The sequence below is a fragment of the Quercus lobata genome, chromosome 10 (assembly GCF_001633185.2).
Source record: "Quercus lobata isolate SW786 chromosome 10, ValleyOak3.0 Primary Assembly, whole genome shotgun sequence".
NCBI lineage: Eukaryota > Viridiplantae > Streptophyta > Magnoliopsida > Fagales > Fagaceae > Quercus > Quercus lobata.
The window spans coordinates 65,479,220-65,496,974 of NC_044913.1; the positions used below are offsets into that span (position 1 = coordinate 65,479,220).

At 34.3% G+C, this 17,755-nt stretch overlaps 1 protein-coding gene across 1 annotated transcript; it reads left to right on the forward strand.

Moving 5' to 3' along the window:
* The first annotated feature begins 15,680 nt into the window (after nt 1–15,680).
* On the forward strand, nt 15,681–17,727 carry LOC115965253 (putative disease resistance protein RGA3). The gene is made up of 2 exons (XM_031084424.1): nt 15,681–17,594; nt 17,719–17,727. Exons 1-2 carry the CDS (start codon nt 15,681–15,683, stop codon nt 17,725–17,727), a joined length of 1,923 nt encoding a protein of 640 aa, XP_030940284.1.
* Nucleotides 17,728–17,755: the final 28 nt, after the last annotated feature.

Consider the following 17,755-nt stretch of genomic DNA (forward strand, 5'->3'; position numbering starts at 1 on the left):
TTTCACAACAACTCAAAATTTTGAACCAAATTTTACAAGAAGACTAACATCTTAAAACAACTAGCCACGTTATCAACAAAGAGAGGGTGAGATAGAGATAAGCCAACAACTGAAGTGTGAGGTATAGAAAAATCCAGCTGTGGGTTTGGATCATGGTAGATCAGCCATAGTTTTGGTGTCGTGGTGGTCGTTTGGGTGTTGGCTGGGTTTCAGTTCCAGTATTGAAGTTGAATCAGTGACTAGGTTTCAAAGGTGGGTTGAATCAGCGTGTGTTGCTGAATTGGTGTGGGTTGCTGAAAGTGGAGGAATAGCAAGTCCCACTCTAATGTTGGCTTCTCTCCCCACTATGGCTAAGATTCAAAGTGGGTTTGAAGTTGGAAATGGGGGTGGGTTTGCTACTATGGTTGGGTTTGATTTGAGCTACCTCAAATGAAGCTCCATGGCCGACCCTTCAAGCTCGTTTCCCTCAATCATCAATGCCACCTCAGCGGCAAGCTACTCCTCCTCAGTGACGTGCTCCTCCATCGGACCTCCATGGCCAACCTTTCAAGCTCCCACAATAAATCTCACTGAGCCCTCTCTCTCACTCTAAAGCTGAGCTCAATCTCTTTAAACTCTCGGCCTGAGCTCTCTCTAAACCCCTATTCTCTCATCTCTAAAACTCTCTCAAATGACTGTGACTTCGATCCGCCTCTCTCTCTTTGCTGATTTATTTTCTTTGCTGTAGGTGTAGTGGGTTTGTGTTTGTGTTGCTAGGTGTGGTGGGTCTATGTTTTAAAGAGGGGTTTGCTTCTGTTTTGGTTTGAGATTTGAGAGAGAACAAAGGTGAAACCGTGTATGATTTTTGTGAATGACTGAAAGGATTTTTATGAAATTAGAGTAAAGCACTTTCAAGTGTAGGATTTTTGTAAATGTTTTTTAGGATTTGTGCAAATATGAAAATTTTATTTGGATTGATTGGCTCAAGACTATTGATGCCAAGAGGAAGTGTATTCTTGAACCTAAGCTACAAAACCCCCTCTTTTGTATTGTTTGTTTGAGTTTTCTTTGTTAAAAGTGAAGATAAAATATGTTTTTACCCCTGATTTTAACAGAGGTGGGTAATGGATGGGTAAAAATTTGAAGTTCAGGTGGGCAAAGTATAAATTTTTAAACCACAGATAGGCAAAGTGAAAACGGGTCATACCACAGGTGGGTTTACTGTAATTATCCCTTAAAAAATAAAATAAAAATTTACAAAAACAGTGTGAGTTTGTGTACATTGGTACTTGTATACCTTGGACGGCCATTGAAACAAAGTTTTCTAAACTTTGTATCGTTTGTAACTTAGATGAGCATCTCAATGCACAACTAAGCAAGTGAGCTTTGTGGCTCATGTTTGTGATGAGTAAAATTAAGTAATCTCTTGTACTTAACATTCATATCACTCTTTTTGATGGGAATGACTAGAAAATTCTAAGAGGAAGGCATAAATAACCATCTCCCCACTATTATCCGTCAATCATGAAATGACATCTGTATGCTTTGGCATAGCAAAAGTGCAACGCCAAAAACTTAACATCATTGGGTAGCTCTTTTCTTTCTCTTATATGCCCATGCATGATATGCTTAACAAAAGAAAAATATGCAAAGGTGAGTTGGGATGTACCTCAAAGGTGATAGTCCCCATCAAGCAGTTATGTTTGTGTGTGAGTTAAATTAATTTTATCATATCTCAAATCATCATAACATATAGACACTTATGCAATCTTGCGATGTTTTTCACACACAACATGCAAATTCTTTGCTACTTTTGATACATGTGTAGGTACAATGTAATTTGGCCATCACAAGGAATACATGTGTTAATGTATACTCACTAAACTATCTTGACTTATTTTTGAAATATAAAATTAGTTAGACTTGTTTAGTGTGTGTGTGTGTGTGTGTGTGTGTGTGTTTTAGATCTATATCCTTGACATTTTTCTTGATTGAGAGATGTTTTTGAGAGCTTAAAATATTGATTGGGTCTTTGGTAGAGTAGCTTGATTGATTGCATTCATTTCTATGTTTTTCTCTTCTTTGAAAAACTGTTTTTGCTCATCTCAACAACTCTTGATGACTAGCTATCCATCAAGACCTTTGATATTCCTTTCTCGACAAAAGTTAACACAATCTAGATCCATCAAAGCTTTCTTGAATTTGTCTCAATAGCTTCTCGACAGATTCTTGATCCATCAAGAAAATTTCTGTCTGGCTGATAGATTCTCGATAGATCCTCAATTTATCGAGGTTAGCTTCTGCTCGATAGCAGCTCAATAGCTTCTCAATCTGTCGAGACCCTCATGCATGCATTGTTTTTCACATGTTTTGCATCTTTCTATTATCTTGTCATCCATAGCATTTTTGCGCATTAAATTCATGCAATTTTTTATGGATTCCTTTTTCCCCCTTGATCATCTCTATGTCTCTCGGGTGAAGCTTTATCACTTCTTATACCCTTTGTCAATCATGATAAAAAGGGGAAGAAAGTGTGGTTTCTTTTTAAGATTCTACATGTTAAGGGCAGAAATACATGCCCTTGTAAGGGGGAGTTGTATTTCATCTTGTTAGAGGGAGTGTTTACCTCCTTGTTGTTTTAGGAGTTTCTTTTATCTTCTTCTTCTTGTACAGCGGTCTTATGACCATGTTTACATACATTGTGCTTATCTTTGATATATATATATATATATATATATATGATGACGTATGTCTTCTTCATCTATCTCTACATGTGTTGTTTCTTTTCTCTCTTTATACACATGTTTTTTTATGTATGCAAACTTTTATTTCTGTTTCACACTAAGATGCTTTGATGAGTTTTATTTAAAGTGTTTTAGAAAGATAGGTTGTTAAAGTCTATCATGCCATGAACTCTCTTCTTGCAAAGTTTTTCAAGAGTTTGTGTTAGGATTAGATTTTATTGTATTCAATCAGTGATTATGAGTTAAGTGATTTATGACTTCTCTCATATTTCATTTGTTTGTTTTGGTTTTGTCACGGATTGCCAAAGGGGGAGATTATTAGGACATATGTAGAACTTGTTAGAACATATGTCATATAAAATAGGCTAATTCTCTGACGAAATGCACTTTACTTGTAATTAAGTAGATCTAGGATGTGTTTAATACTTCAAAAAACAAGAGTTCAAGTTCAAGTATTAAAGCCATGCAAATCTGTCCAAGAATTAAGTGAAGAAGTGTTGTGTTTTAAAGCTCAACAGATGTATCTATCAAGATTTAAAATGTGAGTCTCGACAGATAGCTCCACAACTGTATCTATCAAGAATTATGAAATCAAAATTTCCAAATCTGATTTTCGGCCCATGCCGACATGTGTGTGTAGGTTTTTTTTCTTACAACCCTAGACATATATAAAACTTATTTTAAAGGCTGTCACACATGAGAATACAAGGAGAACACATGCAAAAGGTGACTGAGTGCCTTATTCTCCCTAAAAGAAGCTACTGCACTTTTACGCCTTAGGGTTTTGTAATCAAGTGTTTCTTGATCTTCATTGTTGATGAAGTGAAGAACTTTGCAGTCAACAACCTTCTTCAAGTTGGTGTGTTAGTCACGTACTGGGAGCTGTGCATCATTGGTTAGTCACGTATTGGGATCCGTGCAAAAAGGGTGGTGTTCATATATTGAAGAGTTCAGAGGTTCTAAAGCAGTAGAAGGTTTTTACTGTAAGTTCATCTACAAGGATTGTAGAGTTTAGGGACAAAAGTTTTGTACTAGATCTAAAACTTCTCTTTACTATAGTGGATTGCGTTTCGGGAAGGTTTCCTCCCAAGTTTGGCATCTAATAGTTATTGATGGAAATGGCAGGAATAATTTTGGGTTAAAATGAATTGACCCCTTGCAATTAATTAATTAATTACCCATTATCAAATTAAAAAGAAAAAAATTAATTAATTACCCAAGTTAATTAATTAGATCAAATTTCATGCAATAACGTGATAGCACAAACAAATCACCAAATTATCTAAATGCAGCTGAAAATAAATTTGACATAGGTGATTTGTTTATGAATGGGGTAAACCACCGAGGCAAAACCCCACTGGGTGATTTTAAGGTCACTACTCTCAAGATTCCACTATTATCAATCACAAGCAGTTACAAGTGTAAAGAATCTTATCAAACTCTTTGGCCTATCCCGAAATACCAACTTACAGTTGAACCCTTACCCCAATAGCCAATTGAACTTGTATTGTAGTGGCAATCTTTTCGTTCAATGCATGAATCCCAATACGTGACTAACCAAGATGCACGGGTCCTAATATTGACTAACTCTAGCAACTTGAAAAGGTTGTTGGCTACAAAGTTCTTCAGTTCATCGAGAATGAAGATTAGGAAGCTCCTTGCCCACAAAACCCTTGGTATAAAGACGCAGTAGCTTCTTTAGAGAGAATAATGAACTTAGTCACTTTCTGCATGCATGATGGTCTTTAAAATAATCCTTATATGTCTAGCATTGCGAGAAAAGAAATCCTATACAAATATACAAGCATGAGCCCAAAATAAAATCTGGAATTTCTGATTTCGTAAGTCTTGACAGAAACAGCTTGTGTCGAGCTTCTATCGAGCTTCGACTTTAAATCTTGATAGAAGTCATTCTGTCAAGATTATTGTTAAGCTTTAATAAACAGCTCTTCTTCACTTGTTTCTTGGTCAGATCTTTATGGCTTTAATTCTTGACTTGAAGAACATGTTTCTTGTAGTACTAAACTCATCTTAGATTTACCCAATTACAAGTAAAGTGCATTTTGTCAAAGGATTAGTTAATTACATAAAATATGTCCTTAACAAATAAGACATAAAAATTCCCTTCTTTTGCATTCCATGGGTTTATATTTTCCTTGTTTCTTTGAAATTTTGGTGTTACTTCAATTCTCAAGCTTCTCACTTTAATTTGATGACTATTTGAGAGTTTGTTTAGACCCCTTAAACTAAATTTTTTTAACTTAATTAATTAGCCAAGTGATTCCTTAGATTAATTTTCAAATCTAGGTTAAACACACATAAATCATATCATGCAAGGTTGCGAAAAAGTAAATAATGTTAGGTTTTAAAGACTTAGGATTTTATATATTTAGAACTCTAATGTGTATTGTTAGCAAACTATGATCAAAACAATATGTTTAGTCGTGTTTAGACTTGCTCAAAGTTAGTTCGTTTATGTAAAGTTGGAATAAGCTGATGTAGGAACCATTTAAGCTTCTCGGCCTGGTTCGATCGATCAAAGTTTAAGCTCGATCAATTGAAAATTAGGTCAAAGGCGTTTTCTACAAAATTCCAACTCAGCCCTACTTTTGTTTTAAAATGTTTAGGGTTTTCTAATTTGCCCTAAGTATAAAAGGCATACCTTAGCTACGTTTTAGTGTTACTCATATTGCTGTTTGTGTAAATCTCTTGTGAGATCTAGAGGAGCTTTCCATTATACAAACTTAGGGTTTTCAAGAAGGATATATTATCTACACCTTGATGATCAATTCAGTTGCTGCCATTGAAGTTTAAAGAAATACAAACAGGTGTGCTTGTATCTGGTGGTGAATCCAAGAAATAAGGAGTCCGTGGATTCGGAACTTGCACGTGGTAGTGTTACTAAGATTTACTGGTAGGTAGCAACAAGAAGTCAAGCGTGGGGGCTTGTAAGTCTTATTGTATGAATTTCGATTCTTTCAAGATAGTGGTTTTAGGTTTATCTTAAGGATAGTTAGGTTAAATCCTCCCCAGGTTTTTACAGGTGTGGTTTCCTGGGTGATCATATCATTATGTTATTTTTCTTTCTGCTGCTTTGCATGATATGATTGTTTTGATTGTGATAGCCTAGATTTGTTAATTTGAACTATGTAACAACTTGGATAATTACCTAGGTTAATCCAATTGTGTTTTTAAGGGGTCTAAAAGCCATCAAGTGGTATCAGAGCAGGTTGCTTTCTTGCTGTTGGTCTTTTGATCACTGAGCTGATCCTTGACCCCTGAGCTGATCCTTAACCCCTGTTGTCATGAAACATGGACACTTTCTTGTTATTCCTCCTAATTTTGATGAGAATAATTATGTTTATTGGAAAGTAAGGATGAAAGCATTCTTGAAATCGATTGATGAAAGAGTCTGGCACTCCGTTGAATACGCATGGGAGAAACCCACTACTCCTGTTAGTGAGTGGCAAACTTCTCAAAAAGAAGCAGCCGCATTCAATAGTAAGGCTATGAATGCTAACTTTAATGCTGTTTCTATGAAGGAATTTAAGAGAATCTCCAATGTTGAGGTTGCTCGTACTGCTTGAAATATCATCCAAACTGTGCATGGAGACACAAAGGCTGTCAAAATCAACAAATTGCCGCAATTAACTTCTAAATTTGAAAGCATTAGGATGTCTGATGATGAATCTTTTGATGAATTCTATGCTAAACTTAATGATATTGTTAATTCTACTTTTAACTTGGGTGAAATCTATGATCAACCTAAAATTGTTAGGAAGATTCTTAGATCGTTAACTGAAGACTTTAGACCCAAGGTGACTGTCATCACTGAGAGTAAGGATGTGGACTCCATCCCTATTGATGAACTTGTGAGATCACTTCAATCTTATGAGTTGGACCTACTCAAAACTAGCAAATCCAAATCATTGGCTCTTAAGTCAGTTGATGATGTTGAGATTGGTGGATTTGATGATGAGCTCTCTGCTACAGAGATTACTTACCTTGCCAAGAATTTTAGAAACTTTCTCAAGAATAGTAACAGAAAGGCAAGAGGTACGAACACTGCTGAACCTAGAAACTTTAGGAAGAATGATCTCGCTAAGGTTAACAATAATGATAAACTCGAGAAAAAGTAGGTCAATCTTCAAATAATTCTATGGGTCCTCAACGTTTTGGATGTCAAGAATATGGTCACATGAAATCTGAATGTCCTACCTATTTGAAGTCTAAGGGTAAGGCTATGGCTGTAACCCTTAGTGATGGTGAAGTTTCTGATGATAAGTCTGATTGTGACGAGGATGGAATCATTGCTTTCACTACTACTGCTATAGTCAATGAAAGCATATCTACTGAAGAGAACCCTTCTAACGAGGAACTATCTAAGAATACAGATCTTCAAAAGTCCTTCAATAAACTTTGCAAAGTATTTGCAAAGGATGCTATGAATGTTGAACTTAGCCTGAAGAAATTTGAATCTTTAGGGTTTGATAAGAAGAATTTGCTTGTAAAATTGTTTGATGCAAATGAACTTTTAAACAATGTGAAAACTGAGAATATGCTATTACTTGATAAAGTTAAATCTTTGGAACTTGATTTATCTGTTACTAGATCTGCTAGTTCTACACTTGATCAAATGCTAGATATTCAAAAGTCTCCTTCTGACAAATCTGGATTAGGTTTTTTTGAAAGCATCTCTGTGTCTGCTTCCCATTCCACAAACTTTGTCCCTTCATCTTCTTCTGAACCTTTTGTGAGTGAGATTGTGTGTGAAACTGTCAAACGCCTTGTGAGTGAGGTTGTCAAATCCATAGAAGTTTCACCATCTAGGAAGATTAGGGTTGATCTGAAAGAGTCTAAACCTAAGCAGCCTACCCTTTCCAAGGACAAGTCACATGATAAACCTGCATGGGTTTGTCATTTTTGTGGAAAGTCTAGACACATTCATCCAAACTGTTACAAGCTACAAGTTGCTGAGAGAGCAAACAAACCAAAAATATTTGTGCCTCAAGCACAAGATTCTATGGTACTCATTGGTGAATTGGTAAAGGTTTTAAACCTTTATTCCATTCCTGGAGTTGGTTATCATTCCCAAATTAATAAGAACTCCAATACTCATGGTGCATCTAAAAGATTTTGGATGCAAAAGACTCGAACTAATTGAGTCTTTCTGACATGGTCCTTGTGCTTCGTTGCTATACCTTTTGTGACCATTTGTTCTTTGGTTTTGTGTTTTCTTTGTTTCTAGGATTTGCATTGCATAACATTCATGCATCTCATTCTAGGTGTTGTTTTGTTTTTTTAACAAAAAAAAAAAAAAAAGGAGGTAGCAAAAGGATTCAAATTGTGTTTTGCACTATTTTCTTGGTTTTTGAGAACAAGGTTGGGCAATTTATTTTCACATAACATGTCTTTTGTACCTTGTTTAGCTTTAATGAGCTTACTTATTACACTTTACTAGTTGAAGCCTTGTAGTATATGTTGTGTGGGAAAGATGTTTGTGGTTTTGATCACTTTGTCTTAATCTTGAAGTCACATGTCTTTGACTGTCTAACTTGAACTTTTAGAGAAAGGCATAAATAACTATCTCACCACTGTTCACTAGCCAATCATGAACACCTTAGTGCATATTATAAGATTTTGTGCTCGAGAAAATGTAGCACATGCACAAAAAGAATATAAGGTGTAGCCTCGGTTTAAATGCTAAAATTAGTGTGTACATTATTGGACTTAATGATTAAATCTATCAAATAAAATTGGTGTGTACATTATCTTGGCTATTTTAATAAGTTTCTGAATAATTAAATTTTGTGTACAATATGAGGCAAAATCAAGAAACTTACATAATTGCAAACTTATGATCGAGGAGATGTGGGAGTTATATGAAGTAACTCTTTTGGTGATAGGTCTCTTTCAAATTCTATGTGATGAATTTTGTAGAAATTGTGATTGATTTCTTTTTACATATCACCTCACATGTTTTTCAAGTTTTTGCTAGTTACACACACTACACAAATTACTCTTTGCTAAACATCGTATATGTTATTGTGTATGTCTTTAGTCTGACCAACCAAGTTTGCAAATACCTTGAGTTTTTGTGTCAAACTGATTTGATGCTTGAAAATTTATGGAGAATATAAGAAATTTTAAATTTGGGAAAATCGAGCTTCAATCCTTATTTTTGAAATCATATCATCACATACTCATGCATTTTGTTCTTCAATTTCAATGTTTTAAGGTGTACCTAAAATGTGTTTTGTCTTTTTCAAAAACTATGTTTTCTCAAAAAATTTGTGAGTCTCTATCTGTCTCGATTGATCGAGTCTGTTTTTAGATCAATCGAAATTGGTTTTAAAAATTTAGGTGAGCCTCTATTTGTTTTGATCAATCGAACCTAATACTTCGATCAATCGAAAATGGCATGAGAAGTTTTTTAAAAATTGATTTTCAGTTGAGTCAAATTTTTTTTCAAAAAGTTCTTTAACTTTTCTCTCTCCATACGACTCGGTCAAGGATCAACCTCAAATTTTCCGTAAGACCTTTACACCCTTCCTTTTGCATTTATTTTCATGTTTTCATGCATATCCTCATGCATTTTGTTGGGATTTTTCGGACCTTTTCAAATTTGGGATTTTTGTTGAATCGAGCTTCTTTTTCTGAAATTGATCATTGGGTTTTGTTCCTATATTGTTATGATCATGTTATATGATGATTAATTTGATAATTTGGTGTTTTGTGAGAAATTGAAAATTGTAGGGCTTGTATTGAACCCAAATTGGGGATTTTGTTCAAATTGGTTTCAATTGATGAAATTCGCTTGTTGAAGTGATGTAATTGTTCATTATTTTATGTAATCTATCTTATGTAATGATCAATTCGTCAATTTATTACAAATTGATCAAGTGGTTTTTCAAAATTTTGAGGTTTTTGTTAGAAACTCTATGCTCAAGTCAAATTTGTGAACTTGAACTTAATTTGAACTTAATTGCACTGCATTAGGCCATGCATCACTACATTTAATTTGTTCATGAATCATATAGATTTTTGTTCTATATTTATTTTGTGCTAATTTGCAATTTGCCCTTGGTTTTTTGTTTTTTTTTTCTTCTTACTTTGTGTCATGGTCCTTATCCTAGCACCATGCCTAGGAAGATTAGATCCCACAGGACCCCTTCCACTTCCTCTGAGTGTCATTCTAGGAGTGAGGTGTTTAGAAATGACAAAAGTATAAAGGCCTTTGAGAAACTGAATTGTAAGCATAAGATATGGGTTGAGCGTTCTGTGGTTTTAGATGAGGTTAATCTAGCTATTAGGGCTAACATTGAGTCTAGAGGTTGGTTGTGCCTGTTAGAGATAGATCATCCACCACCGACCGCCCTAATTAAAGAGTTATTTTCGAATCTCTCTTGCCACATCCGTGATTCTAACACCTTTGTTAGAAGTTGAATACAAGGTGTAGTGTTCACTATTACCCCTCAGATAGTGGCTGAAGCTCTTGGGGTTCCGATCGTTAGGGAGCCTGTCTATCCTTATGATGAGCCTCCACCCTTAGATGTCGTCATGTCATATATCACTGGGTCTTCTATCCAATGGGGTTCTGATCCTCAGATCACGTTTGCTGAGCTTACCGAGACTGCCTATCTTTTCTTTAGGATAGCATGTCACTCTTTGTGGCTTATTTCTCATCTCCACACCATCCCTCTAGAGCGATGTGTGTTTCTATATGCTTTTGTTTCTGGTGAGCTTGTTCATGTTGTTGCTCCCATAGGTGCCGCTTTTCTTAGGCAGAAGGCTGCTCACTTGAGAGTTAATCCTACGCGTCCTAGAGGTGCGCCATCTGGTGCTGTTCCCCCTCCTCCCTCTTCTACAAGTGCTAATGCTACTGAGACATCTAGTGTTTCTGCTGATGCTGAGGTTCCTCCACTAACTACTTTGAATGATTCAGACATTCGACGTACGTTGGATCATGTCTTGACCGTTCAAGTGGCTCATGGATAGATTTTGATGGACGTGTTAGATGAGATCCATGTTTTGCGCACAGAGTTGGCATAGTTTAGACGATCTTCACCGCCACCTTTCTTTTGATGATGGATTTTGATTGCCCTTTGGCATTCCGTCACAAAAAGGGAGAGTACATATTTTGAGCATTTGTAGAGTTTTGTTTTCAGGGGGAGAGTTTTTTTTGTTGGTTGGAGCTTGTGGAGTTTAGATTGTATCTAGGTGCTTCACATTGTATTTTATCTTTTTTAACTCTTGCCATACTTTTGTTGGGATATTCATGTTAGGGGGAGTTACTTTTATTGCTTTATATGTTTCTTGTTTTCAACTGCTTATTGATTTATATTTATGAGTTTTTCATTGATATATGTCTTATTGTGTGTTGTTTGAAATCAAGAATTTATTTTGTTTACTTGTATTTTCCACACATGCGGTTATGCATTTTGTTTAATGTTTTAGGAAATATAAATGTTGATTCAATTGAACTGTTGTCTACACTTGCAACTGATGGATAGTAGTTAGGATTGAATTTGTTTTAAGAGCATTATTTTTGTAAAGGGCTTTTCTTTGTAAATTTTGAGCTTCTAGTTGTGTTTTGTTACAGATTGCCAAATGGGGAGTTTGTTAGTTTCTAAGAACTTAGGATTTTATGTATTTAGAACTCTAATATATATTGTTGGCAAACCATGATCAAAACAATATGTTTAGTCGTGTTTAGACTTGCTCAAAGTTAGTTCGTTTATGTAAAAGTTGGAATAAGCTGATGCAGGAACCATTTAAGCTTCTCGGCCTGGTTCGATCGATCGAAGCTTAGGCTCGATCAATCGAAAATCAAGTCAGAGGCATTTTCTGCAAAATTCCAACTCAGCCCTAGTTTTGTTTTAAAACATTTAGGACTTTCTAATTTGCCCTAGGTATAAAAGGCAAACTCTAGTCACGTTTTAGTGTTATTCATATTGCTGTTTGTCTAAATCTCTTGTGAGATCTAGAGGAGTTTTCCTTTACATAAACTTAGGGTTTTCAAGGAGCAGATATTATCTACACCTTGATGATCAATTCAGTTGTTGCCATTGAAGTTTAAAGAAACACAAGCAGGTGTGCTTGTACCTGGTGGTGAATCCAAGAAAGAAGGAGTCCGTAGATTCGGAGCTTGCATGTGGTTGTGTCAATAAGTTCTACTGGGGGGTAGCAATAAGAAGTCGAGCATGGGGGCTTTTAATTCTTATTGTATGAACTTCGATTCTTTCAAGATAGTGGATTCAGGTTTACCTTAAGGATAGTTAGGTTAAATCCTCCCCAGGTTTTTACCGGTTTGGTTTCCTAGGTGATCATATCATTGTGTTATTTATCTTTTCATTGCTTTGCATGATATGATTGTTTTGATTATGATAACCTAGATTTGTTAATTTGGACTAGGTAACAACTTTGCTAATTACCTAGGTTAATCCAATTGTGTTTTTAAGGGGTCTAAAAACCATCAAATAACACCACGACATGATTACTTAGGAAAACCAATAAAACTAACCCGTTTCAACGTAAAAACCTGGGAATGATTTGACCTAACTATCTTCAAGGTAAAGTAAATCCACTATAAGAGAATTGAAGTTTTTACAATCAATTTTAACACTAAATCTATTGTTGCCTCATGAATAACTTACTGACACGACCATGTGTAAGCTCCTAATCCACAGAATCCTCTCTTCTTGGATTATTAGCAACACACAAAGAGTATAGAACCTCTCAAATCTCAAAAAGAGTAACACACAAGTCTTCTCTTTCTCTTCTAAAATGTGATTAGGGTTTTCCTTTTATATGTAGAAAAGTTTAAGTAAAACCCTAAATGTTTACACAGGCTTGGGCCTTGTTTAAATTCTTTAGAAAAACTATATCTGTGATTTTTGATCGGTCAGGTCTATTTCTTGATCGATCGAGAAAGGCAGAACTTGACTTCTCTTTTCAGCAATCAGTTAGACTTCAAATCATGAAACTCACTTATTTAAGCATTGCCTAAACACATAGGCTAGACATGTTTTGCTCTTGGTTTGCCAACACAACACAAACATGATTCTAAACATTTAATCTAAAATTTTAGAACCTAACAATTTCTTTTAATTTGATGCTTTTATCATTGTTATTGGAAGCTGACTTTTAAACAAGTAATACTAGAGACACAGTTCTTTTTACAACATATCTTATTAAGAAAGTAAATTATGAGTGGAGCAACATCACTTTTTCATGAATTTAACATTGACAAGAATTCTATTATGCATCAATCACCACATGTTTATTATTATTATTATTATTATTATTTTGCCTTCCATCATGTATATTTGATAATATATATATATATATATATATATATTGGGATGGTAGAAAATATTAGCATTCCATCATGTATATTTGGTAGAGACATAAAAATTGAAATGATGGAGAGTAAATTACTATTATCCTTATTATTAAGTGGAATGGCGGTAAGATGGAGAGATGGTTTTGTAATTTTCTTCTCCAACTCATTTCTCTTCCCATTTTGTTCCCAAACTCAATTTAGTTTCCCTTTTTCATTCTCTTCTTTTTCACGTGTTAAAATATAGTTAGTTAAGCCCAAATATTCCCTTTGAAAAATGAGATTTATTCCTTACAAGCCCCGTGGCCATATATGAGATTTTCAAAATGGAATCAAGCAGTTGGACAAAACCTAGTGGAGCGCTTTTATTATGTTATATTAGTTTTTTTTGGTATTGGTTGTACTTGTATCTACTTCAACCAACTATATAAAAAGAGCCAATAGCTTTTACTATAGTGCTCTTGGTTTGGTCAAGTGTTGCTTTCTATTGAGCCAAAAAGGTTGGTTTGTCTGAAGCGTGAAACAAAATAGGGTTTTAGAAAAAGACAAAACTGAGACTTTGATAAATATCGTATTGGAGTGGGTGGGATGTGAAGATGGATAGGATAAACACAAAAAATAATGTTTGACGAAGTGAAAAGCAGTGAGATGACAATATATAAACACAAATATATATACATATACATATTAAATCGAAAAGATTTCATGTGCAAAAATTAATATATTGAAATTTTTTTTTAAAAAAGTTAAATATAAAATTATTGATCAAGACGGCAGACTTTGGCATTACATGTTGGGGCAAAGAATCTTGGACAACCTATCCAAAATTTAAAGCCATTAAAGAAAAGAAAACTTTTTTCTAAGATATAATTTTTTTTTAAGACGAAAATTGGTTAACTAAAGTGTGAAAATTTTTTGTGGAAAGTATTGTAGATAAAGGTAAAAGTTAGCTAAAATAATATAGTAAAGCCCATAAATAGTACCAAAAAGTGCAGTGGAGCCATGAATAGTAGCAAAAATTACTGAATAGTAAAATAAGTTGGCAAAAAATATGCTATCCAAACGCAACCTAATTATTGCAAATAGGAGACTCAAAATCCATTTTTTGCCTTCATTGCTACAATTGCAAAAACCATTTCATCACACTCAAAGCAAGGCTATATTAATAATTGTATGGAACTTATGGTCTTTGTTCTCTCTCATGTGTCATGACTGATTTATGATTTTATCCATTCATTCTCTCCCAACCTAATTAGTGGAAGAGAAATAAATTTATTCATTTCATAATATCTCAAGGCTTTTATAGGCTTATATATAACCTTTATTTTACCTCAAGAAATAAAAAGATAAGCACTTGGCATGTGCCGTTTAATTTATTTTATATATAAAAAAGCCACTTGGCTTGAAGTTTTTTATTTTTATTAGTTCGTATGGTGTAGATGAAAAAAATGGAAGAATAGAAAATATTGAGATGATAGAAAATATTTATATCCCCTTTGTATATGTAGTAAAGATGATAGAAAAAAAATGATGAGGAGTAAATTACAATTATATCCTTAATGTTATGTGAAACAATGGAAAAGTGGACAAATAATTTTGTAAGTTTCTTCTCAAACCCATTTCCCTTCCATTTTCTTCTCAAATTGGAATTAAAAAAAAAAAATGATAGATTACGTAAAATTCATTTACCCTATTTTGATTCCCCTCCCTTTTGACCCCAACCACTCAATGAAAAATCATATTTTCCTCTCCCTTTTTTTCCTTTCCCCTTTTTCATTCTCTCCCTTTACACCTCAACTAAACGTAACATTCATAGTTAAGCCCAAATTCACTTTAATAAATAACATTTTTCTTTATAAACCCTGTGGCCATATATGATATTTTCAAAATGGAATTAAGTAGTTGGACAAAACTTAATGGAGTGCTTCTATTATGTTCTACTAGTGTAACCTATGCATACGCATTGATGCATTTAAAAAAAAAAATAATCATAAAAATATGCATAATTGATTGAATCATTAGAAAAATAAATGTAATTGGATGCATATTAAAATTCCTACCTAAGTTTAATACTACTTATGATAATTTTTATTCTAATTTTTAAAAAGATAGAAAATGTGATGATTTTTGTTGAGTAGACGTATGATTAGTTGTTGTTTTTATTTTTTTAATTTTTTTTATGTTTCATTCGTATTGGACTCTTAGTATATATTTTGCAGTCATTAACTCACTTGGCACAAAAACCAAAAAAATTTAGTGGACACATGGCACAAAATTTGCTCACAAGTGAAACCTAATTTAGTATCTAATTAAAATTTTCTCAACTTTGGCTTTAAATATATATGTATATATATTAGATAAAAACATGAGTTTATCTTCTTTTTGTTTAGAGTTTTTGATGGTGGTTTATTTATGTTAGACTCTTCTTTTGGTTGCCTTTTCTCTGCATGATTGTACCAAGAAAATGACCATAGAAATAGAAAACGATTGATATTGATGACATTTGTCCACATTAAAACTCGGTCTTCCTTCACTGCAGCATTACTTTACACTCACTTCATCACTTCTAGCCAGCATTCATCTCTCTCTTTGTTCCTTTTAGCTACTACCAAGAAATGGCCGAAGCAATCCTCTTTGGTCTTGCGCGGAAAATGATTGAAAATCTAGGCTCTCAGACTTTCCAAGAGTTTGGATCACTTTGGGGTGTCGAAGGTGAGCTTGAAAAACTCAAGGACACTGTGTCCACAATCCATGCAGTACTTCAGGATGCTGTGGAGCAGCAAAATCATAACCATCAAGTCAAGCACTGGCTTGAAAAGCTCAACGATGCAGTCTATGATGCAGATGACTTGTTGAGTGAGTTCTCAACTGAAGCTACAAGGCGAAGCATGGTGAGTGGGAATAAAGTCGCAAAAGAGGTACGCACTTGCTTTTCATGTTCAAACCCACTCGCTTTTCGTTATAAGATGAGTCGTAAAATAAAGGCGATGAGGCAAAAACTAAATGCGATAGCAGAAGACAAGAAAAACTTTCACCTGAAAGAATACCATGTAGAGCCAAAAGCAGTGAGGGAACCAACTCACTCATTTGTACGTGAAGAAGAAGTTATTGGGAGGGAAGAGGAAAAAAAGGCTATCATAGAACTATTATTGGACTCCAATGTAGAAGAGAATGTTTCAGTCATTCCCATTGTGGGGATAGGGGGATTAGGGAAAACTACACTTGCTCAATATGTGTACAATGATGAGAAAGTCAAAAATAATTTTGAGTTAAAAATGTGGGTATGTGTTTCTGATGTCTTTGAATTGAAAAGTATTATTGAAAAGATAATAAAATCTGCTATAGGTGATGCACCTAGAAATCTTGAAATGGATCAATTGCAAATTCAACTTCGTGAAAAAATTGATAGAAAGAAATACTTACTTGTATTGGATGATATATGGAATGAAGATCGTGAAAAATGGCTTAACTTGAAAAATATTTTAATGGATGGTTTGAAAGGAAGTAAGATTGTAATAACCACTCGTAGTAAATTGGTTGCAAAGATTACACACACAGATTCATCATATATTAATCTCAAAGGTCTCTCCAAAGAGCAGTCTTGGTTTTTATTTGAGAAAGTGGCATTTAGCAAAGGGCAGGTGACAAATAATCCTACACTAAGGGAAATTGGATTGGAGATTGTTAAAATATGTCAAGGTGTACCCCTTGCCATAAAGTCTATAGGACATATGTTATACTGTAAGGAAACAACATTTGAGTGGTTATTCGTGAAGAATAATTTACTAGAAAATGTAACTCTAGGGAATGGGATTTTACCTATTTTAAAGTTGAGTTATGATCATCTTCCATCACATTTAAAGAGTTGTTTCACTTATTGCTCTTTGTTTCCTAAAGATTATGAGATGGATAAGGAAACGATTATACAACTATGGATAGCACAGGGGCTTATCCAATCATCAAACAGAAACCAACAATTAGAGGATGTTGGAGAAGTGTATTTTAAAGATTTACTTTGGAGGTCGTTCTTTGAGGAAGTAGAGACTTACGAAGGCTTAAGATATAAGATGCATGATTTAATTCATGATCTTGCAGTATCTGTTGGAGGAGATGAGTGCAAACTCATTGGTTTTGGTGGCAAAAATATTAATGAAAAGAATCACCATATATCATGTCCATTGTCTATTGGCTTATCTACTGAAACTCTAAGGTTGTTGGTTAAAGCAGTCAAGCTACGTACATTTCTTCTAACATGTGATAAGCATGAATTTGGTGGCTTGGAGGAGTCAATGTTTAATACAATTATTTTGAGTTTCAAAAGCTTGCGTGCATTAGATTTGCATGGATTGAGGATTACAAAAGTGCCAAATTCTATAGGGAATTTAATACATATAAAGTACCTCGATCTTTCTTTCAATGAGAAAATTGAAACTCTCCCCGCTTCAATTACTACACTATTGAATTTGCAAACATTAAAACTTTGTAGTTGTGAACGTCTTAAAGAATTACCCATAGACATTAGAAAAATGGTTAGCCTCAAACATCTTTATAATGATGGTTGTGATAATTTGAGTCATATGCCTCGTGGATTAGGGCAACTGACTTCACTTCAAACATTAAAATTATTCATTGTGAGCTCCTCCTTCCATGCAGGTGGAGTAGGTGAATTGAAGGAGCTAAACAACTTGCG

Coding starts and splice junctions, on each gene's coding strand:
- LOC115965253 (XM_031084424.1), top strand. CDS start 15,681: ATGGCCGAAGCAATCCTCTTTGGTCTTGCGCGGAAAATGATTGAAAAT.